The sequence below is a fragment of the Leucoraja erinacea genome, chromosome 19, assembly GCF_028641065.1.
Source record: "Leucoraja erinacea ecotype New England chromosome 19, Leri_hhj_1, whole genome shotgun sequence".
Lineage (NCBI taxonomy): Eukaryota > Metazoa > Chordata > Chondrichthyes > Rajiformes > Rajidae > Leucoraja > Leucoraja erinaceus.
Window position 1 is genome coordinate 3981855 of NC_073395.1, and position 25549 is coordinate 4007403.

General features: G+C 41.4%; 1 protein-coding gene across 2 annotated transcripts in view; it reads right to left on the bottom strand.

The window, feature by feature from the left end:
• Positions 1-10291: 10291 nt before the first annotated feature.
• LOC129706115 (protein kinase C and casein kinase substrate in neurons protein 2-like) overlaps positions 10292-25549 on the bottom strand; it is a 60885-nt gene continuing 45627 nt past the window's right edge. Inside the window, exons 6-12 of one of the 2 annotated variants that reach the window (XM_055650104.1) lie at positions 24167-24322; positions 22376-22548; positions 21563-21683; positions 19312-19439; positions 17894-18001; positions 14795-14979; positions 10292-12783 (exon numbers count right to left, since the gene is read on the bottom strand). In XM_055650104.1, coding sequence (XP_055506079.1) covers positions 12671-12783; positions 14795-14979; positions 17894-18001; positions 19312-19439; positions 21563-21683; positions 22376-22548; positions 24167-24322 — 984 coding nt within the window. In that variant the 3' untranslated portion in view covers positions 10292-12670. The remainder of the gene's footprint in view (positions 12784-14794; positions 14980-17893; positions 18002-19311; positions 19440-21562; positions 21684-22375; positions 22549-24166; positions 24323-25549) is intronic. The other variant, XM_055650105.1, reaches the window with a different exon arrangement.

Genomic DNA, 25549 nt, shown 5'->3' on the forward strand with positions numbered 1-25549 from the left:
TGGCAAGTTCCTGCTCCTTTGGCTAAACATGGACCAACAGGGAGTGCAGCGCAGGTTCACCAGGTTAATTCCCAGGATGCCGGAATGGTCATATGTTGATAGAATGGAGCGGCTGGACTTGCTTGTATACTCTGGAATTTAGAAGGATGAGAGGAGATCTTATTGAAGCATATAAGGGTTTGGACACGCTGGAGGCAGGAAACATGTCCCAATGTTGGGGGAGTCCAGAACCAGGGGCCATAGTTTAAGAATAAGTGGTAAGCCATTTACAACGGAGATGAGGAAAAACCTTTTCATACAGAGAGTTATGAGTACGAGTCAGAGAGCGGTGGAGGCTGGATGCTTTCAAGAGAGTTGGATAGAGCTCTTATGGATAGTGGAGTTAAGGGATATGGAGAGAAGGCAGGAACGGGGTACTGATTGTGGATGATCAGCCATGATCACATTGAATGGCAGTGCTGGCTCGAAGGGCCGAATGGCCTACTCCTGCACCTATTGTCTAAGTGGCGATTTGGGAGGAGTGGGTGTAGAAGGGTCCAGACTTTGCAGACTGGGGTCTGACTGCGTTGGTTGGGGAGGGGGTACCAGGGTTACGTTTCTGCTTGTCAAACCTGCAGAAAAACTAATTTGGGTCATTAGTCAGCTGACGTTTGTCCAAAGAGGGGGTGGGGGGGCTTTCCTCTTGTAGCTGGTGATTTCTTGCAAGCGTTTCCAAACTGAAGAAGATTGACTAGCTTGAGAACTTGCTAGATATGAACCACATTTAAGAGGCACATGAGTGGGCTGGGAATGGAAGGATATGGACCACATGCAGACAGATGGGTTTCATTTAATTTGGCTATGTTGGTGCAGATGTGGGCAGAGGGCCTGTTCCTGTGCTGTATTGTTCTATGTTCTATGCTGTTCACTGTGCCCAATTCGGCCTAGTTCTGCTGATATAGGTCAAACGCTAGGCTGGGTTCCACAGAGTTTATCACGGCTGTGTAAAAAGCCGAGATAATGTGACCGAGACATACTTGGAAAACTGGTAATTCCAGCTTCTGTTCAGGAACGATTGCCAGGTCACCTTTGCATAACCAACAACATTAGGAGGTGGTGTAGACTCAGCCGCCCAGCCCTCGAGCATTTCATGAAGAGAATGGCTGATATTCCTCCAGGGCTTCTTCCAGCATAATCTCTTAAACGTCCAGAAATCTATTTCTAAAACTTCCAGAAGTAGTCTGAAGAAGGGTTTCGGCCCGAAACGTCGCCTATTTCCTTCGCTCCATAGATGCTGCTGCACCCGCTGAGTTTCTCCAGCATTTTTGTCTACCTCAGAAATCTATTTATCTGTTTTGAATAGATAAGTTCACAAGCTCGGGGAGCAAAATGGGACCATTCGGCCCCTCAAGTCTACTCCGCCATTCAATCATGACTGATCTATCTCTCCCTCTCAACCCCATTCCCCTGCCTTCTCCCCATAACCCTTGACACTAAAATGACTAAATTTTTGATTCTGTGAATTCCCCTTGAAATGTCCACCCCCTCCTAGTTTAAACCAGCAAGAAGGGTCTTGACCTGAAACGTCGCCTATTTCCTTCTCTCCATAGAAGCTGCCTCATCCGCTGAGTTTCTCCAGCATTTTTTGTCTCCCTAAAATAATATCAAGTCTTTTTTGCAATGATCAAATGTTTTCAAAGTTATTCACATCGCACCAGGGCCAGACGCCAAGGCAAATGTCAACTACTGCTGGGAAAGCACCAACTTACTGAAAGGATTCACCTTGGTCTGCACTTTCGTCTACCTTCGATTTTCCCGCATCTGTAGTTCCTTCTTAAACACTGCTACTCCACTGCGAAATCTCCTCAAGGTATGCCTACTTTAAAGAAGTTCTCCTCCTCCCTCCGAAGCCTCTTCCATTTTCCTTTCTTCTCCCCACCCTACATCAGTCTGAAGAAGGGTTTCAGCCCGAAACGTTGCCTATTTCCTTCGCTCCATAGATGCTGCTGCACCCGCTGGGTTTCTCCAGCACTTTTGTCTACCTTCGATTTTCCAGCATCTGCAGTTCCTTCTTAAACACTGCCTGAAACATGCCAGTCTTCAAGAGGTTTTCCACTAACTATGGCCACTGATTCCATGCTGAGGAGAAGAGCACAGTTTAGGGCCTCTTGCCACTGAACGGCAGGGTGCAAGCCGATGTAATATTCTTTCATTTATTGGCAATAGATTGTTTTGAATGGAAAAACCTGATGCTATGTTGATAAAGAAGGCTCTGACCTTTGAGCTTGAAGGATACAAAATGGTGCCAGAAATGTCGTAACTCTTGTGCACTGCCTCAGTGTAATCGACTATTCTTGCAGGTAGACACAACATGCTGGAGTACCTTAGCGGGACAGGCAGCATCTCTGGAGAGGAGGAATGGGTGTTACTACTTCTATGCAGGAACTACTATTCTTAAACTCTTGTATTGTAATCGTATCATCATTTATTTATTAGCCATAAAACATACAAGGGATTTGATTTGCCATACAGTCATACCAAAAAAGCAACAAGACACACAAACAAAAGTTAACATAAACATCCACCACAGCGGCTTCCCCACATTCCTCACTGTGATGGAAGGCATTAAGTAAGTTTATTGGCCAAGTATTCACATACAAGGAATTTTCCTTGGTGCTCCGCCCACAAGTAACAACATGACATACAGTGACAGTTACGATTGACTCAGAAAACACTAAACATTAATAATAATAAAACATTAATGATAAAACACTATTGATCAAGCATGTGAACCAACAAAATATCAGATCAAAGTCTTATCTTCTTTCCTCCTTATTCTCCCAGGTCGGGGTAGTCGAACCATCTGCGGTCGGGGCGATCGAAGCTCCCGCCTCGGGGCGGTCGAAGTTCCTAATGTCGGTCCCTAACTAACGGACCGCCAGCTCCACGATGTTAAGTCCCGCAGTTGGAGCTCCCGAAGTCGATTCCCAGCAAGAGGCCGCCAGCTCCACGATATTAGGCCACAGCGCGACAGATATACGATACAGACAAAGTAGTCGGAGACAGCAAGACTGGTCGGAGAATCACCCTGACAATGAAGGAGGCCCAGGACAAAGGCCTGTGTGAGAATGGGAGGGGAATGATAGGTCTGTGATCACTACAAAATACAACGCTGATGTATGTATGTACAGCAGCTGAGAATTATGCAGTATTTGTTTTGAATATTTCTATTCGGAATAAACTTATTTTAATTAAGTAAAAAACTCATGTGGATTACAATCAGTAATCTACATAATTTAGTCACAAGACAATCTGAGCTACAGCCAATTTTTATTTGTAACTGGTTTGAAATGTTACCCGAGTCAGCGTGGATCGGGTATGTGTTTTTAAGATTAATCCCTTGTTCTCGATTTACAAGTTGGAGAAATTCATTTATTTTTAATTAACTCTTAGTCCAGGAATAAACACTTAGCAGATCAAGGATCTGGACCAACAGATCAGGATAGATCTGCAGTTTTAATTTGGCGATTTAAGAACCAAGAACAAGTTGGTCGAAGCTTCAGTTTCAATTCTGAAAACAATCATTTTTGTGAATATTGTATTGTACTTTAAAGCAGGGGTTGGCAACCTTGTTCTGCATAGGGGCCAGGACCCATGTCTGTGAGCAGATAGCGGGCCACATCCATCGCCATTGTTAATAAATGGGGGTAATAATAATACATACTAACTAAATTAGTATTAATACATACAAATAATACCTACATTAGTAATAATACATATTAATACATACTAACTAGTGTGACACTTGGTGTTGTTTTTCGCATTAGTTTTCACGTGTTTTTCGATTCGTTTTCTGCAGTTCCTGGATCTCTCGCGGCCCCAGGACTGGCTGCAATTCCCAGGTCGCGAAAACTAATTGGGAAAAAAAAAACACGCCTGCGGGCCGGATGATTTCAGGTTATGGGCCAGATCCGGCCCATGGGCCGCCGAACCCTACCTTAAAAAGGCTCAAAACTAAATACTGGAATATAATAGACAAGGCAAATTGAATCTAATTTATCAATTTATTTAAAATACAATCAAAAATAATCGTCAGTCATAGAGTGATACAGCGTGGAAACAGGCCCTTTGGCCCAACTTGCCCATACCGGCCACGTTGGTCCATATCCCTCCAAACCTGTCCTATCCATGTACCTGTCTGTTTCTTAAACGTTGGGATAGTCCCAGCCTCAACTTCCTCCTCTGGCAGCTTGTTCCATGTGTTCACCCTTTGTGTGAAAATATTACCCCTCAGATTCCTACTAAATCTTTTCCCCTTCACCGTAAACCTATGTTATTCCTCTCAAGAGTTAGATGGTACAAGTACAGTAATCAATCTGTGCCTCTCAAATTAGAATGTTTCATTATATTGCATTCTTGGTTTTCCTATGCATTGTCTTGTTTAACAGAATTGCAAACACTGTTTTATTGTTAGCATCTGCTTGTGATCGTTTATCTAACTCAATGTATGTTCAGGAGTTACAATCTAAATCTTAAATACTTCCTGGTTTATATAGTGCCAACTACTTAAACCACCCCATTAATCAAGCCACCCGTTTGTTATCTTGGTCACTCAAGTTGATTGCTGTGACAGCCAAGGCACCCAACTAAATTTAGAAATAAGGAACTGCAGATGCTAGTTAATGCACAAAAGGACACAAAGTGCTGGAGTAACTCTGCAGGTCAGGTAGCATCTCTGGAGAACATGGATAGGTTTCAGGTCGAGGCCCTTCTTCAGACTGATTGTAGAGGGGGAGAAGGGGAGAGGCAGGACAAAATGATTAGTAAGGATGTCAGGGGTTATGGGGAGAAGGCAGGAGAACGGGATTGAGAGGGAAAGATAAATCAGCCGTGATTGAATGGCAGAGTGGACTTGATGGGCTGAATGGCCCGATTCTGCTCTTAGAACTAATGAAAACATGGCAGGTAATATCAACACAGGCGAGGGGGATTTTTTTGACAGGCAGATGTTTGGAACAAAGGCTGGAGATAAGAATACGTATGACCCAATTAAAAATTTGTGACATTAGCCTTCTCATTAAATGATTCTGGCATCTTGCTGTATTGAACGTGGTTTTCATACTTGTCCATGTGTCCGAAGGACCCGACTGTCCTTTCAGGTGAGGCAGAAGTTCACTTGCATCTCCTCCAACCTCATCGACTGCATCCCGTTCCAGGCGTGGACTCCTATATACCGGCGAGACCAAGCACAGTTTCGGCAAATCATTTTGTTAAACACCTCAGCTAAGTCTGCCGAAACCGACATGATTTCCCAATTGCTAAACACTAACTCCCCCTCCCATTCCCACCTGGGCCTCCTCCACTGTCAAGAGTGTGGCCCAACGCCAATTTGAGGAACAGCACCTCATATTTCCGTTGGGCAGCTTACACCCCAGCGGTATGAATATCGGCTTCTCTAACTTCAAGTTACACTTGCTTTCCTTCTCTCTCCATCTCTCCCCCATCCAAGTTCTCCGGCCAGTCTGACTGTCCTCCTGATTAAAATGTAATCTTTGTGTATGGTTCGTTGTCATCTCCCCCCCAGCTAACAATGATCCATCCTACATTTCCCTTGAGCGCCGTCCCCTTTGAGGTCTCGTTTTCACACCTTACCTTTCAATATCTGTCTTTCCCTCTCCTGACAGTGTGAAGGGTCTCGACTCGAAACGTCACCCATTCCTTCTCTCCAGAGATGCTGCCTGTCCAGCTGAGTTACTCCAGCATTTTTGTCTATTTTCTGTGTAAACCAGCATCTGCTGTTCCTTCCTACACACCCCCCATCTCCATTTGCCTTTTCCCAATCCCCTCAATGCTAGAGCATCCCTTTATCATATAATAGGGAAATCCTATTTAAAACATTGTAGCGAGCCAAAAACTAAGTTGTAGGGTGTTGCTCGGCCTTAAATATCAACTCAGGTGACTAGCACCTCCCACACCGAGACGCTGCCCTCCAGAGCCAAGGGTTCGTTATGCACGTGGCTTACCACCAGGTGCCACCACAACATGCCCTTTGTTTTGAGTGCTGAAGGACTACCTATGAGATTAGTTCGAAGTGTTTACCCCACCCCCCCCGAAGGTATTTCAGGAGAGTAATTTGCTAATAGCCCCGTCCCACTGTACGAGTTCATTCAAGAGCTCTCCCGAGTTTAAAAAAAAAATCAAACTCGTCGAAGCACGTAGAATGTACGTAGCGGGTACGTCGGAGCTCGGGGACGTCTCTTAACGGCTCGTAACGCAAACGGCAGGTACTCGGGAAACGCGCGAGGTAAGCTCGGGAAGACTCGTGAAGATTTTTCAACATGTTGAAAAATGTCCACAAGAGCCCCGAGTACCTACAAGCGGCCATTACCGTAAATCTCCGAGTTCGAATCAGGGCAAACTCGGGAGAGCTCTTGAATGAACTCGTACAGTGGGACAGGGTGTTTAGAGAATGAGCACACATGTTTTCATGGTTTCCTCTACAACTCGAACAGACATAAATTTCTCCAATTGAGATGTAACTAGAATCGAGTATCTGTTGCCTGTATTATAACAAGAATGAGCAAATCTGCTCCAGGCAGCTTTTCACTTCTAATCCTGAATGTGCGATCACTAAAATTAATTTTTAACTAATCTACAATGCAGGTTAAGCATACAGAAAGCTGTTTAGTATTTTGTTTAGAACACTTGCCTTCGAAAAGGGATTGAAAGAAGTGCACGGATGATCGATTCAACCAACAAAAGACTAATGAAGAAAAAGGAAGGTAGACAAAAATGCTGGAGAAACTCAGCGGGTGCAGCAGTATCTATGGAGCGAAGGAAATAGGCAACGTTTCGGGACGAAACCCGGAAGGGTTTCGGCCCGAAACGTTGCCTATTTCCTTCAGGGTTTCGGGCCTGAAACGTTGCCTATTTCCTTCGCTTGCTGCACCCGCTGAGTTTCTCCAGCATTTTTGTCTACCTTCGGTTTTCCAGCATCTGCAGTTCCTACTTAAAAACACGAAGAGAAAGGAAATGTTCCCTTGCAACTCCTACGGGTTTCTATCTGTTGGAAACTCCAAGAACATAGAGAAAGAAAACTTACAATAGGACAAAAAAAAAAAGTCTGTAGTCAAACAGTGGGGTTAATATAACATGGACAGCCAACTGAAACTGGGGTACGTCCCCCACCCCCCCCAAGGCACAAAATCACAGCATGCTTAGCAGCAGGCAAAGGAAGGAAAGTGAGTGTGTTCCTCGGCTTTACTGAGAGTCCGTTCACTCCTGTTTTCAGACGGCGTTCTGCCATCGCTTTGCGACATCTGTGCCTCAGTGTAGATCGTCCGCAGTGCATGCCTCTCCGCCGCAAGTCTCCCGGGATGGCTGGACTGTCATATGCTGAGAGAATGGGGCAGCTGGGCTTGTACACTCTTGAGTATAGAAGGATGAGAGGGGATCTCATTGAAACATATAAGATTGTTAAGGGCTTGGACACGCTAGAGGCAGGAAACATGTTCCCGATGTTGGGGGAGTCCAGAGTCAGGGGCCACAGTTTAAGAATAACGGAGACGAGGAAACGCTTTTTCTCACAGAGAGTGGTGAGGCTGTGGAATTTGCTGCCTCAGAGGGCGGTGGAGGCAGGTTCTCTGGATGCTTTCAAGAGAGAGCTAGACAGGGCTCTTAAAAATAGCTGTGATCAGGGGATATGGTGAGAATGCAGGAACGGGGTATTGGTTGGCTATCAGCCATGATCACATTGAATGGCGGTGCTGGCTCGAAGGGCCGAATGGCCTACTCCTGCACCTGTTGTCTATTTCCTCCCACACTCCAAATATGTGCAGGTTTGTAGGTTAGTTGGCTTGGTATAAATGTAAATTGTAAAAGGGGTCACAGTTTAAGGATAAGGGGGAAATCTTTTAGGACCGAGATGAGGAAAACTTTTTTCACACAGAGAGTGGTGAATCTCTGGAATTCTCTGCCACAGAAGGTAGCTGAGGCCAGTTCATTGGCTATATTTAAGAGGGAGTTAGATGTGACCCTTGTGGCTAAAGAGATCAGGGGGTATGGAGAGAAGGCAGGAACAGGATACTGAGTTGGATGATCAGCCATGATCATATTGAATGGCGGTGCAGGCTCGAAGGGCCGAATGGTCTACTACTGCACCTATTTTCTATGTTTCTATGTTCCTAGCGTGTGTGTAGTATAGTGTTAGTGTGCGGGGATCGCTGGGTCAGTGGGCCGAAGGGCCTGTTTACGTGCTTTATCTCTAAACTAAACTAAATTATAGTAAAATTAACTTAAAAAAATCATCTCTAAACTAAACTGTAATTATAAATATGACAAGCAAAAGGAGGCAGTGTCCAGCAGAAAGATTGGGTAAATGGGTATTACGATGGTTTCTGAAGAAGCTAAAAGACAAAGCTAAAATTTGGGGCCAACTTGTTAACAAACTCCTGGAGTTCCATGATCAATTAGATTCTGAGACACTGTGACAGTTCCAGTAAAATACTGGCCAGGCACTTCACTAATGGCAATGCAAATCTAGTGCAAGCAGCTCACCAGCGACACCATGTGGTGGTAGTAGTATTGGGGAAACATGGCAGCCTGGCACTTCAGGCAAGGGGAAAGGAACATGGTTACCAACTTTGAGTTTATAACATCAGCAATATGGGAATATGTTTAATGGCATCAAGTAGGAGGAAAGTATTGACAGAAAAAACTGGAGTAACTCAGCGGGACAGGCAACATCTCTGGAGAAAAGGAATGGAGAGATGCTGCCTGTCCCGATGAGTTTTGTGTTTAAGAAGGAACTGCAGATGCTGGAAAATCGAAGGTACACAAAAATGCTGGAGAAACTCAGAACGTTCCATAGATGCTGCTGCACCCGCTGAGTTTCCCCAGCATTTTTGTGTACCTCCGCTGAGTTTTGTGTCTATCTTCGGTTTAAACCAGCATCTGCAGCTCCTTTTTACACAGGAGGAAAGCATTTGTTAAATGTCGACTAGGAGATAAGAGTCACCGTGGATCAATAATTTGTTAACATGATGTGAAGTGTAGCTATAATGTTACTGGGGCTCTGTACACCACAGGTGCTACCTGAGCTGCTAATTCCACAGGTTGCCTCGGGTTGAATGGGGCCACTGAATTTCACTGAAGTTGAGGGGGCCATCAGAAGGGCTTTGGGTTGAAGTGTTATGAATGAAGAACTGAGGAAAGTGTGGATACTTCTTGCACCGGATTAGAAATGTGTATCCTTTAAAAGGAATCCATAAAGCCGATTCACATTTAAGTCCAAACTGTTGCTTCTAGTTGTATACATGTTTGTGGCTGAACCAATTAGAAAACTTGTATTACTGTTTCCATGGTACCGATGTATCCTGGGCAAAGTTTGGACCTTAAATATAACATTCACTGTAAAAGACTGAATTCATATCATTACTATCACCACCACTACTCTCAACAGCTTTTGAAACAGGGTCTTGGTGAGACCACACCTGGAGTATTGCGTACAGTTTTGGTCTCCTAATCTGAGGAAAGACATTCTTGCCATAGAGGGAGTACAGAGAAGGTTCACCAGGCTGATTCCTGGGATGTCAGGACTTTCATATGAAGAAAGGCTGGATAGACTCGGCTTGTACTCGCTAGAATTTAGAAGATTGAGGGGAGATCTTATAGAAACTTACAAAATTCTTAAGGGGTTGGACAGGCTAGATGCAGGAAGGTTGTTCCTGATGTTGGGGAAGTCCAGAACAAGGGGGTCACAGTTTAAGGATAAGGGGGAAATCTTTTAGGACTGAGATGAGGAAAACATTTTTCACACAGAGAGTGGTGAATCTCTGGAATTCTCTGCCACAGAAGGTAGTTGAGGCCAGTTCATTTGCTATATTTAAGAGGGAGTTAGAAGTGGCCCTTGTGGCTAAAGGGATCAGGGGGTATGGAGAGAAGGCAGGTACAGGATACCGAGTTGGATGATCAGCCATGATCATATTGAATGGCGGTGCAGGCTCGAAGGGCCGAATGGCCTACTCCTGCACCTATTTTCTATGTTTCTATGAAATCAATGTAATACCCATTCGCCCGACAAGAGAGAACATGTTTGGTGTCTTTAAACTAATAGATGCAAGATTAAAGTCTCTGTATAATTGACTTTTCTGTCAATATATACAAGGAAGGCTCTGCAATGAATATCAATAAATTCCACTGTTTAGATTAGCAGCAACACAAAGCGATTAAGAAATCAAATTCAATGACAGATTTTACCAACTTATGCATCTGTTGTGGGACTTGTAAGAATGTAAATGCAGTCCAGGTACACTTTTGTCTTTTGTAAATTGTCTGTTTAATACAAAGTAGAGCAATTGAAAGTTTGTAATGTGCTTTGTCCATTGTTTTAACAGCATGGAAAAAATCAGAACTCTAACATACAGAGCTACATGTTTAATTAATTACGCTACCCAATACGCTAACATCTGGCAGGAAAGAAAGACTACAATTATCTTAAATAGCATTTTCTTCCAGAAAGACGTTACAAGAACCTGAGATGTCCCCAATGGATCGATGCAGAGAGGATATTTTCCCCTGTGGGGAAACGTAGAACTAGGTGGTCAGAGTTTAACCTGTTCTCTGGCAAGTTTTTTTTCACTATTGATCATGACCAGAGTATACTTGGGGATGGCACTGCATAAACATAAAGGCTTGCAGGTCTAAGATTGAGGTTTTTTTCCCCCTCATTGTGGCAACTCTTTGAGGGTGGTAGAACAGAGGCTTTGGTCATTTTTAAGGCAGAAGTGGACAGATCCTTGATAATCAAAAAGGTACCATGGGGTGTCTTAATTTCAGAGCTGAGATTGCTATCAGATGGGCCATGTGGGCTGGACCTACTCATAGTCCATGTGTTCATATGATCAGATGGCTCTATCATCATCTCCGTGTCTTCGCTGTTTTCCAGAGTAGTCCTGTGCAGAGTATGTCCCTGCTATAGATTTCTTTAAATAGACCTGCTGAAGTATCAAAGCTTAAAAATAGTTTCCTTCACAAGATTTTCATGTAATTAATGGTCCGTTTACAAACTTAAATAGTGATTTGCCAATACTATGAACATCAGGAAGTGATACTAAACTTTAGCAAGTCAAAACCTACACAAGTTATCAAAATAATGAGTTTTGTAAAAGTAATCTCACGTCGGAAATTCAAAATATTGAAGACTGGTTTAATTTCAAAAGTATCACCCTCGAACCAGTGTATAACGATACTAAATAAACCCACTGACAAAAGATTTGACAGAAAACTTTGTGAGAAAAGTTTTCTAAGGCACACTTGGTCATTAAATTACAAGGCATTCATTTCATTTCATCAGTCAAATGCATACTAAGGAAACTCAATTTTTAAACTACAAACTATTTAGTTTGATGAACTATCCCAATACAGCTACTTACCTACAATAGTAGAGCTTTAATATTCCTTTGGGATTGCCCAGAATCACATTCAAAAATCATAAGTCTACATTTGTTATTATTACATACAATTTCTAGTTTAATTCTAGCAGTGAAGACTAGTTGGAAGGATTCACAGAACAAAATTTCAAAAACATTCATCATAATTCCCACTTATTTGTTCATGTTGAACTTTTACTATTACAAGGATCCTGCAGTCTTTGCTTTAGAGGAGAATTCCAAGGCCTGCACCTTAACGCAGATTTTCAAAACTCCCCAATTATCTGAGAGATCTGCGGAACAGTGTAGTAACAGTGAAAATAAATGAAGCATCGCACACATTCTCTACATCCACCATTAAACAGGCTGCTCCTCTTCCAAATCCTTTGGTTAGGAGCAAATGAACATTATATCATACAAAAAGTCATGGAGCCCTGCCTCGAGTCCACATTGCAACCCACAATTTTCACAATGCGGACTGCTTTAAGTTTAACAATATATTTTCTATTAATCCATATCAATTATGATACATCACCCATGAAGTAACAGGCCACAAGTGCAGTAGTACTTAATTAAAACACATCCCAGTGTTTCACTGACGTGCTAAAATACATGGTGCAGGAAGCACACTAAAGTACATGGTTTTGCACAGAAGTATAAATGATTAAATATTTCTACGCTATTGGGAGGACATTAAAATGGAGCTTAAGGTCACTTTATCAACTGTACCTCGTGCATATAAGTGTACTTTCTACAAAGGAGGAACTACAACTAAATTAAATAATCAGATAACCAAGAAGAAAATAGTGGAAGCCTTAATTTTAAAAATAAAGTAGAAAACAGAAACAAAAGACTGAAAGTTGAGGGGAATTACTTAAGGATGCAATGAAGCAAAGACGGACATTTAAAATTCATATTCAGCAGTCAAACAAGGCAAGTCATTAAAATCATTTTTTTTTTACAATCAGTGTCTTTGAAAACTAAAATTGTCATAGACTAAGAGTTAACATTTAAAACCAATGTCACAGTTACCATGAAGCTTCAGTTGTACTTCGGAAGATGAGACAAGAGCTTGCTAAAATGCGCATTTGTTCACTGATAAAAACTTGATTTCTTCTCAAAGCCAAGCAGTTTCCAAAGCAATAATGCTTAATATAATGAATTTGTACATTCTCTACTCCACTATATATTTTATTTAAAGTTGATGTAACTGTGTTTTTAGATGTGAAAGGATCGTGGCATCTGTGGTGGAATGTTCTGCATCACTGGACGACTTCGACGTAATTGGCAGGGTACAGGCCAACTTGACCACCCTCTAGTCGTCCCTTGCACCAACCCTGTTCATCTTCATCTTCCACCTTCGTCAGTTCATCACCTGTGGCGTAAAGACCATTGAGAGCCACGATAATACAATGCACAGCTCACGGTGGAAGGAAAGATACATTTCCCAGCACTACACTAGACTGAAGACTTTTCTGTTTGCCGCTGCCTTTCAGTAAACAATACAATTTATTAATTACCTATACTGCACTGTAACTTCTATTAGAAACATAGAAATTAGGTGCAGGAGTAGGCCATTCGGCCCTTCGAGCCTGCACCGCCATTCAATATGATCATGGCTGATCATCCAACTCAGTATCCCGTACCTGCCTTCTCTCCATACCCCCTGATCCCCTTAGCCACCAGGGCCACATCTAACTCCCTCTTAAATATATCCAATGAACTGGCCTCAACTACCCTCTGTGGCAGAGAGTTCCAGAGATTCACCACTCTGTGTGAAAAACACTATTCCTGGTTTTATTCTATTTTAAATATTTTATTTGATTGCTTTTAATTTTGTAATTATTTTATCTGAATAATCTAATAATCGTTTTACATCTAAATGTCATTTTATGTGTTTCTTTCCAATGCTTTTAATGTTTTATGTAAAACACTTTGAATTACCTTGTTGAAAGGTGCTATACAAATAAACTTGCCTTGCCTTACTCTGGTTTCTCTTGCAGAGTTCATACTTACACCATAAAGTAATCTCAATGCTAAAATTGAGTAATTAGTCACAAATAATGTAGCACAAATTCTTGAACATAATATAGAACAAATATAATATAGAATATATTATATTTGTTCTATATTATAATATAATATAGAACAAATTCTTGAACATCTTCAGTTGTTTTCCCATGCCAATTTGTAAATATTAAATTAAATATTAAAAATGAAATTCTATTGGTTTTTATCCTCAAAATCTATTACAATTTTCCTCCATATACAAGATTCACGCAATCAACAATTTATTGCATTGACTTTCCCCTCAGTCATGTCATTATTGAATATCAATAACAGTGTTTCCATATTATCAACCTCAGGGAACACAAGGCATATTTCCTTCAACCTTAAAAAAGTAATTTTACTGGAATTATTTCCTATTTCTTCACCTATTTAGTGGGGTCAAGGAAAGAGCATTCACGTCATGGCCCAGTTTTCACATCTTTCCACCACCACGCACAAAGGTTCATTTATTGTCACATACACCAATTGGGGTAGTGAAATTCAAGTTGCTAGGAAGCGCTAACAGACACCATTGTATGCAGATGCTGAGATGTGTGTTCAGCTCAGGCTGAACAACTTCTAATCTTGTGTGTGGACTCGATAGGAAGAAGAACCTGTTTAGTATCTGTATTGGCAACAACCTCCCCTTGGTGGAAACATATAGAACAATGTGGCACAGGATCAGCCCTTTGGTCCACAATGTTTATGTCGAACAAATGGCAAGTTAAACTGATCTCAACTACCTACACAACTACCATATCCCTCTATTCCCTGCATATCCATCTAAAAGCCTCTTAATAGACACTGCCACATCTCCCTCCACAACCGCACCAGGCAATGCGTTCTAGGCCCCCACCTCTTGTATTAAAAAAAAAATGTTCCCTGCACAAGTCCATGATACTTTCCCCTTCTCACCTTATGGCTACGCCCTCTACTGTTGGATCATGGGAAAACAGTTCTGCCTACCCTATTTACGCCTGATATAATTGTATATATTTCTATCAATTCTCTCCTCATCCTCCAATGTTCCAGGGAAGGCAGTCCTAGTCTATCCAACGTCTCCCTGTAGCTGCAACCTTCTGATCCAGGCAGCATTCTGGTTAAAAACAGATGCTGGAAGCTAGCTGGTGAATCACCTGGAAGGCCTCTGGTTCTAACCAAATATCACAAGTAATGCTCACAAGTAAGCAACTACTTTTGCAGTCTCTCTTCCCGGGCTGTTTCTCCCTCCCCACAAACAACATGAAAACTACAGCCTACTCTAATAATTACCATCCATCAATTTTAAGTTTTAGAAATAAAATCCTGATTTAATTTAGAAGTGTGGAGACAATCACCTGCTTTGAAACTCAGCTCGTCGTGTTCCTGCCCCTCATAGTCGTACAATGCACGCACTTTCACTTCCAACACTGCTGAATGATTCTCTTCAAACGGATTATCACCATTTGCTTCATTGCTGTTGAATGGATTATTGCTTTCATCATCTGACCACTCCGTGGTGTAATTTGGGTTCTTTTCATCACTGTCAGAAAAGAAAATGGAGAGTTACCACAAGTTGCAAGGACTATTAAACATCACAGACCGACTCCGTATTAAGGCAAACTGTTCATTCATATACAAATCAAGCTCAACATGTTGTCAGAAGACGAGCAATGTATCTGGCAGTGAAAGAGTCCAGGATCATTACTCGATTTCTAACCCTTGTCATGAGAAAAGCAGACTGGTTTTGGTACGAGGTGAACTTGGCAATGAAAGTGGTGAACATCGGGAGGGTCCAAGGTCTGATCTTCCACACGACTTGCTCAGGATCAACATTAGAAAAGGAAAATGAAATGCTTATAAAATACGATAGAATATTTTGATTATTCAATAAGGACAGCACAGATGTATTGCATTTATCATGATAATGGTTGATCTATTTACTGATCAAAAGCAGAGAGATAATTTCCCCATGTTCAATTATACTACTAAACCCATTTTTCCCCATTGTAGTTCAAAATTAATTAAAAAATTAAATCAACTGAGCTATACAGAGAGAAAGAATAAAGGTGGATTTTGTTCAACAAACTTCTGCTTGATCGTGATTTAAACTGGTGGAGTGGGAGCAATGTGCATGCCCTGAACACGTGAAGATTGTGCTGCATTTATAATCCTGTGAGCTGCTGATGGAACTGTGCCAATGTGGGTATCGACTGGAGACAGGGTGAGGTTTTATTATTATGAACAGAAACTAAACAGCTTATTCACATTCAATGTCCAGCTACAAAAAATAGAAAAAGCCTCTGCCGAAAAGGGTATGGAAAACAAGAATAAAGATAAGGATTACAATCACATTAATAATGTTTCCAACTTGGGTGATGAGTTCCTACCGTTTCTATAAGATATCCCCTCATCCTTCTAAATTCACGTGAAGACAAGCCCACTCTTTCCTCATATGACAGTCCCGTCATCCCAGGGATTAACCTCGTGAACCTACGCTGCACTGCCTCAATAGCAAGGATGTCCTTCCTCAAATTAGGAGACCAAAACTGCACACAATTCTCCAGATGTGGTCTCACCAGGGGTTCTGTACAACTGCAGAAGGATCTTACTCATTTACTCAAATCCTCTTGTTATGAAGGCCAACATGCCATTAGCTTTCTTCACTGCCTGCTGTACCTGCATGTTTACTTTCAGTGACTGGTGCCCCAGGCCTTGTTGCATTTCCCTTTTCCCTAATCTGACACCATTGAGATAATAATCTGCCTGCTTGTTCTTGCCGCCAAAGTGGACAACCTCACATTTATCTACATTATACTGCACCTGCCATGTCACCCTACAACCTCCTAGCATCCTCTTCGCAGTTCACGCAGCCACCCTGCTTTGTGTCACCTGCAAATTTGCCAGCGTTACTTTGAACCCCATCATCTAAATCATTAATGTATATTGTAAGTAGCTGCGGTCCCAGCACCGAGTCTTGCGGCAGCACTCCACTCTCCACTGCCTGCCATTCTGATAGGGACCCGTTTATTCCAACTTTGTTTCCTGTCTGCCAACCAATTCTCTATGTCAATACCCTAGCCCCAATACCATGTGCTCTAATTTTGCCCACTAATCTCCTGTGTGGGACCTTATCAAAGGCTTTCTGAAAGTCCAGATACACTACATCCACTGGCTCTCCATACATTTTACTTGTCACATCCTCAAAAAATTCCAGAAGATTAGTCAAGCAGGATTTCCCCTTCATAAATCCATGCTGACTTAGACTAATCCTCTTACTGCTATCCAAATGAGCCGTTATTGCTTCTTTAATAATTGACCCCAGCATCTTCCCACATCCGATGTCAGGCTAACTGGTCTGTAATTCCCCGTTTTCATTCTCGCTCCTTCCTTTCAAAGTGGGATAACATTACCTACCTGACAATCCACAGGAACTGATCCTGAATCTGTAGAACATTGGAAAATGATCACCAATGCGTCCACGATTTCTAGAGCCACCTCCTTGAGTACCCTGGGATGCAGACCACCAGGCCCTGAGGATTTATCAGCCTTCAGTCCCATCAGTCTACCCAATACTATTCACCTAATGCAAATTACTTTCAGTTCCTATGACCCCCTAGATCCTTTGTCCTCTATACATCTGGGAGATTGGTTCTGGCTTCACTAAGTAAGACGCAAACAAAGTACCTGTTCAACTCTTCTGCCATTTCCTTGTTCCCCATAATAATTTCACCAGTTTCTGCCTACAAGACCCCACATTTGTCTTTAGTAATCTTTTTCTCTTAACACACCTATAGAAGCTTTTACTATCCTTCTTTATATTCTTGGCAACACCAAGGAAGACACCCAGCAGCTGGTGATGTCCATGAATCACAGACTTCAAGCAGTCATTGCATAACATTGCTGTGTCCCAAACATTATGGTGCCCTGAAATGAGCGAACTATGTGTAATTTCTACATGGTGAAACTGAAATGTATAAAAATTGATATAGAATGTAAAGAAATGATTAAAATCTGACAATGTGCACTTTAACCACATGCGATTTTTTTCCAATTACAAATCTCAAATTGTGGAGTACAGAGGCAAATAATTAAATGGTAGGTATTTGTCCAAAACATTATGGAGGGCACTGCAACTTAATGCAAACACACGTAAATGTTTGAGTTCACGAACGTCACAGATTACACAGAAATAGGAGAAGCAAATATCCAAATAGGCAACATTAAGGTGACAAAGGTAGAACGCCATTTGAAGAGGCAAGTATAAAGATAATGCTGCAAGTAAAACTGTTTAAAGGAGAGGAAGAAACAATATATTTGTAGTTCATTGAAGTACACAACCACACTGCACAAATCCATGTATTAATCAGTCCAAATAATGTGTTGATCCAAGAATGAGGAAACACTAAGCAGCAGAATGTAACTGTGAAGTTCATCAAAAACAATATTTCACCAACTTTTTTGGTATTGTGTTCTCCTTGTCATCCACAGACTTTCCATCCTCCTCCTCCTCAAATGGGTTACAACTGGAACGTATCGAGTTAGTAGTGCTCCGCACACTAAGACTGTCATTTGAAATAACATCATTAAGAGCAGGCTTGTTTCACAATTAAATTCAAATAGTACTCTTGCATCAGCTGCCAGAAACAAGGTTGGTTACACCGTTCAACGGCTTAATCAGCCACACTTGTTAAATACAAATACAGTGCCCTTCATAATGTTTTGGACAAAGACCCATCATTTATTTATTTGCCTCTGTATTCCACATGTGGTTAAAGTGCACATGGTCAGATTTTATTAAAGGCCATTTTTATACATTTTGGTTTCACTATGTGGAAATTGTGGAGTACAGAGGTCTTTGTCCCAAACATTATGGAGGGCACTGTAGCTTTCCCGCTTAGTCTTCTACCTTTAGTTTAGAGATACAGCACGGAAACAGTCCCTTCAGCCCACCGGGTCCGTGCCGACCAGTGATCCTCACTCATTAACACCCACTAGGGACAATTTTTACTTTTACCAAGCCAATTAACCTACAAATATGTATGTCTTTGGAATGTGGGAGGAAACCAAAGATCTCGGAGAAAACCCACGCAGGTCATGGGGAAAACGTACAAACTCCATAGAGACATCACCCATAATCGTGATCTAACCCGGGTCATCGGCACTGCATTCGCTGCAAGGCAGCAACTCTACCGCTGTGCCACCGTGACTTCCAAGCAGCAGAGGCCCATACCGCCCAATCCTCCCTTCTAATTTAACCATTTTTACCCGGTCCCCTTTGTAACAACGGTCCAACAATATATTTGTCTTCCTACTTATTGTACTTGCTTTTACTGGGTTTCATAGAAACTAGGTGCAGGAGTAGGCCATTCGGCCTTTCGAGCCTGCACTGCCATTCAATATGATCATGGCTGACCATCCAACTCAGTATCCTGTACCTGCCTTCTCTCCATACCCCCTGATCCCTTTAGCCACAAGGGCCACATCTAACTCTCTCTTTAATATAGCCAATGAACTGGCCTCAACTACCTTCTGTAGCAGAGAATTCCACAGATTCACCACTCTCTGTGTGAAAAATGTTTTTCTCATCTCGGTCCTAAAGGATTTCCCCCTTATCCTTAAACTGTGACCCCCTTGTTCTGGACTTCCCCAACATCGGGAACAATCTTCCTGCATTTAGCCTGTCCAACCCCTTAAGAATTTTGTAAGTTTCTATAAGATCCCCCCTCAGGTACAAGTGCACTCAGGCCTCCTGTACCAACGTATCTTGTAGTCGGAATAGAGTTATCAAGCTACTCTGATATTGCCAATGAATATTGTGTTAATACTCTTCCTGCAGGAAACTGACAGTCATATACAATAACTTGTCTCTTACCTGCTGGATTTTGCAGGCTGAGGTACCTGTTCGCCTGTCTGATTGACACTTGTCAAGATCACACCATCGGCAGTCTTTTTAGGTTTTTCCCTCCTGCTCAGTGTGCGATTGAGGTCCACACTCCATTCCTGTTATAAGATTGAATTTGAACAAAACTAAATTGAGGCCCATTTAGCTAAATTGTATTAAAATGTTGCTACAGCAGTTACAAGTGGAATAAAGCAGTTGTGCGTCAGCTGGACTCAACGGTGGCACTGTCAACTCTTCAGCAAAGATTTGTAGATTCTTGCTCCATAATCGTTTTAAGTTTTAATTGAGTACTAAAGGAGAGTATTAAGTTACAGGATTTAATCTTTTAGATGAGATTTAAATCAAGGCAGCTGCACCTGCACCATTCATCAAGATCATGAAGTGTGTCATTTCTTGATTGATCGAGATGTCTATTATTTCTTGAATGAAACCAGTTCTTCTCCTGGCATTCTGGTGAGGACTAACCACTCATCAGCTACAAAATTATATTTTCGTTCATTTGCTATTTACGCAAACTTTACAGCTCAACTAATTATTAACATTGTGACGGCATTTCAGGTAACAGGCGATGGTAAGAGAAAAGAAAGCCATAGGTACAAGTTCATGTGTTTTAAATGGACACTTTTTAGTTCTGGTCTCGTTTTATCTATAACTCAGCAGTGAAACCAGACCTTGACAAGAATGCTCCCATTGGAAGCATGCACTTTCAGCCATCAGAACCTACATGGGGAAAGGTTTTTACAAGCTGCTTTGCCTTGTCAAGAGAAGACAAATTAAAGAGAGTTATTTGAGCCATTATAGAAATGTTTTCACTTTCATTAAAAAAAAATTAAGCAGAAGTAATACTAACCTCATCCTGATAAACGATAGCCAGAAAAAAATTGGAGGAAAGGGTTACAAAATGTAGCACCATCTGTTGTTGCATAATTCTTGAATTGCATTTATAATTTCCAACAATGTATGCCAGCTAGGTGTAACATTTATTTTAAGGTTAAATAATCATCTCAAATAAATGAGTATGTAACCCTCTGTACGTTTCAAAATCGGATTGAAATGTTTATCTCGGATCAGACCCCCTTATCCCATACTTTACAGACCCCGTCATATCAAAAATGTATAGCATGTTAAAACAAATTCAGTTTTAATGACGGTGGTCTAACTCTTGAAAATTAACAATCATAAGATATCCAATTATACATTTACTGACATTAAAAATAAAATTGCCATTACACATTTAGATGGGGAGGGATGAGTGAAACAAGGAGTTGCAGAGGAAGCAGTCTCCGTGGATGGCGGAAACGGATGGGAGGATGCGATTAGTGGTAGGATCACGTTGGAAGTGACGGAAATGTTGGAGGATGACGTGTTGAACGCGCAGGCTGGTGGGGTGAAAGGCGAGGACCAGGGGAACTCTGTCCTAGTTGCATCTGGGGGGGGGGGGGGGGGGGGAGAGGGAGAGGGAGCGAGAGCAGAACTGTGGGTCACAGAAGAGACGTGGGTGAGGGACCCATCTATGACAGCCGTGGAAAACCACGTACATTGAAGAATGAGGATATCTAGGTTGTCTTCGTATAGAAAGCCTCACCTTGGGAGCAGATGCGGCGGAGAAAGGAGAATCAAGAGTAGAGTAGAGCATCTATGCAAGAGGCAGGGTGGGAGATTGTGTCGTCCAGATAACTAAATTAAAAGAAAATCTGATTTGGTTTATTACTCGAATTTAAGGTCCTCAGCCGTGCTAATTTGATATGAACTTGTGCCTCAGAATTGAAATTCCAGGCCACTGGTTACTAGATCAATAACACAATCACTCTGGCGTGTCAATTGTCTACAGATTATAATGAACAGACTGTATCCGCAGTGTGGAGAAACATAAGAAACTGCAGACTACTGGAAATGGAGAAACCAAAGACAGACAGAAATTGAAAACAAAATCATTATGGGTGAGTGGCTATAATTAAAACAACACCATAATACTCTGAGTCGGCAAAGTTTCAGCGGCAGATAAGATGCAGCAGGTTTAGAGGTAAAGTCGTGTTGTTTAAGAAAGTCTTTGAGTAAGCAGTATTATTATATCCTCGTTTGTAAATAACTTCAAGCGCAGGAAAAATGTCAATATTTTTGTTGCATTGAATTACAAAGTTATTATTGGAGGAACACAAAGACGTGGATTGAAGGACGCAAATTTCTAATTGTGGCATTGGATTTAACTCAGCCTTCATACCTCAAACTGGGGCCAGTTCATAGGCATTCCTGGACCATATGTACATCTGAACCATTTAAGGTCTTCCTGAGGATCTGCCGTTTTAATAACATGCTCCAACTCTTGATATATTGCGCTATAGCTTTGAAAGCAAAAGAGGTATGTTAAAGAAATAGTCATTTATAGAATTTATATCAAGCATCAGAAATTAAAATCTCTTTAGCCACACATTTACATGATGCACTACTACATTAGTGAGTTATTCTCTCACCCCTTGCTCCTGTTCAGCTTGCAGTACCATCTCTAAAGCATTCAACAATCTTGTCATTACTTTTACACTTTATTCAAGAATTGGCACGTGATGTGGCAGCTATTCAAACCACAGGAGAATATCAACTTTGATTACAATTAACACATGTATTACACCTATCTCTTGAGTTAAAAATTATAAGAAATATGCGATTAAGACTTATTATTGCAATACACTTTTAAAAGAGCAAGCAGTTTTAGTCATACAGTTAAAGAAAGAAAAATCTCTCTTCTGAAGTGTTAGTTAGATTTTAAATGACATTACACCTAAGTATTTTCTCTTTATCCTTTTATGCTTGATCATTCATTGCTTAAAGAGCCTGTTGCTATCAGCATGTTCTAGTCCATCACAATTTAGACATCTCTATCAAGTTGGTTTATTTGGAAACAGTGCACATCATATTGTTTGGTTATATTTTATTGCAGGAACCTGCCTGGAGGGGAATGTAGAAAATCCAGCTGCAGAAAAACTATAAAGGATGTGGGAACATACAAGAAATGTCATCAGAATATTTCATTCCTCACCTGGTGGCAGATAAGTCAAGATGTTGCTTAACTTCCAAGAGGACTTCTTGAAAAAAATCTAGCCGCTTGTTTTCAAAATGTTGACATTGCTCAAACATTTGCTCCATATTTTCCATATATTGCGGAGTGCATTTATTTAATTCGTCTAGACTTTTCTCATACTTTTCCTTTGTCTGGAACAGATGAAACAGATTGAGAAAGTTGCATCAGCTGAGCCTCATAATCTAACCAGCACAATTTATATATAAGCATTACTCTAAAGGTAATTACTAGCTGGTGATATTTCCATACCTCTATTGAAATAAACAAAATTGTAAATATATATCGTTTAAAATTTAGTGTAAAAGAATGAATTGTATATTTTACTATCCAAATTAAATAATTCAATCTTACAACGCATTTTGGCAGTCGTTCCAATCAATGCGACAGCTATTCGTATTTGCAACAGGTAGACTAATGCGAGCCAACTTTGTGTAAATTATTTCATTTACTGTCCAATGCAGGTTGACTGTGGCAACATCCTGCAGAACCAGTGAAACCAATGAGTCATTTATAGAAACATAGAAAATAGGTGCAGGAGGAGGCCATTTGGCCCTTCGAGCCAGCACCGCCATTCATTGTGATCATGGCTGATCATCCCCAATCAATAACCCGTGCCTGCCTTATTCCCATATCCCTTGACTCCACTAGCCCTTAGAGCTCTATCTAACTCTCTCTTAAATCCATCCAGTGACTTGGCCTCCACTGCCCTCTGTGGCAGGGAATTCCATAAATTCACAACTCTCTGGGTGAAAAAGTATCATCAAGGACCCACACCATCCTGGCCACATACTCATCTCCCCGCTACCTTCAGGTAGAAGATACAGGAGCCTGAAGACTGCAACGTCCAGGTTCAGGAATAGCTACTTCCCCACAGCCATCGGGCTATTAAACTTGGCTCGGACAAAACTCTGAACATTAATAGCCCATTATCTGTTATTTGCACTTAATCAGTTTATTTATTAATGTGTGTATATATTTATATAATGGTATATGGACACACTGAGTTTTTAAGAGGGAACTGCAGATGCTGGAGAATCGAATGTTACACAAAAAAGCTGGAGAAACTCAGCGGGTGCAGCAGCATCTATGGAGCGAAGGAAATAGGCAACGTTTCGGGCCGAAACCCTTCTGATCTGTTTTGTAGTCAATGCCTACTTTGTTCTGTTGTGCTGAAGTAAAGCAAGAATTTCATTGTCCTATCAGGGAAACATGACAATAAACTCCCTTGAATCTTGAATCCAATTATTTTCTTGTATGTACTTTATAAAGCGCGGATGAGCTTCTAGCGAGCCAACAGCCATCCACACTTCAGCAGAAGTTGCGATCACTATCATACTTAGCATTGTACGGCATGATGATGAAGTACAGACACCAAAATCCTATACTTCCAGCGGCGCAAGTCCGCAGGAACTGGAGGACAGAGATGGGTGGTGTGTCCATAACTGTTCCCGTCGGAAACCAGCACCACTGTGTCGCTAATGTTTTCAACGATGATGAATAATGAATGAATGTACTTTATAAACTGGCCATCAGTAGTCAGAAGTCACTTAGGAAGATTTTGCAGAGTTGATTAGATTGAAGCTTGTGAATGCAGACTTGACTGGGAGTCTGTCAATGCTAGTTTATACAATATGTACACCCTGCAGAGAGGTATTGCGAGACTCAAGCCAATGCCTGGTTTCATAAACATTTGACCGAACCTTGAATATCAGAATTTTATTTTTCCTTCAAGTTGTAAAATGGTTTTACCTTTTGAACATCCTGTTTAGATTTTTCAACCTTATCCTGCAGTTTCTTCAGTTGTTCTGGATTAGTGTTTGATTCTGACCGGTTGTTTGATTCCCTGGATATTGCTAATTTCTCCTCTTTACAAGCTGCATGATAGGCTTTCTTGGCAACTTCCACCTAATAAATGGAAATAATATACAGGTTGTCCAGCTGATCACACAGCTTTTGTTTCAAAACCTCTTTTTCAAAGATTCTCAAAATAAATTGTAGCACTTGCCAAATCAAGACAGGCAGTACACAATAATTATTTAATACATCCACTTATAACAACAAAATACAACTAGAATTGCATGGCATTTGAAGCAGAAGAACAGTCCATCAGACCAACAGATAGAAACATAGAAAACAGGTGCAGGAGTAGGCCATTCGGCCCTTCGAGCCTGCACTGCCATTCAATATGATCATGGCTGATCATCCAACTCAGTATCCTGTACCTGCCTTCTCTCCATACCCACTGATCCCTTTAGCCACATCTAACTCCCTCTTAAATACAGCCAATGAACTGGCCTCAACTACATTCTGTGGCAGAGAATTCCACAGATTCACCACAGATTCACCACTCTCTGTGTGAAAAATATTTTTCTCATCTCAGTCCTAAAAGATTTCACCCTTATCCTTAAACTGTGGACCCCTTGTTCTGGACTGCCCCAACATCGGGAACAATCTTCATGCATCTAGCCTGTCCAACCCCTTAAGAATTTGTAAGTTTCTATAAGATTCCCCCAGGTGTTGATACTTCACACAAGCATCCTCTCCTATTTCATCTTGCTTGAATACTTCTTTTGTTTTGGGTAATATCTCCTTTTAAGTTTACTTTTACTTTATAGGCTGCCATCACATTATAACTAAGCGTGGACGCAGGTCCATTGACATCACTGTTAAAGGGCAAACATATCCAAAGGCAGGCAAAACCAATCACCAAAGCAGCAGGGAGAATGATGGTGTTTCCTTGCAGTCATGATGTAAAGCAAATTCAGCTCTGCATTGATCTTATAACCGTCACGTGTGAATCCCAAAAGAATGGCCTATCGATTTTCCAATAATTTTTTCCTAGAAACAGGTTTCATCTGGAGATGAAATAATTTCTCGTTATAACCGAATATGTTATTAAACAAAAAAAGTTATTAAACAAAGTTCTGGAGTAACTCAGCGAGTCAGGCAGCATCTCCAGAGAACATAGCTAGGTGACCTTCAAAGGTCGGGTCCCGAAATATCATCTATCCATGTTCTCCAGGGATGCTGCCTGATTCACTGAGCATTTTGTGTTCATTCCTTGGTAAATCAGCATCTACAGTTGCTTGTTTCTGCACAATGTAAAATAACATTATCTCCACTTTTAGCCTT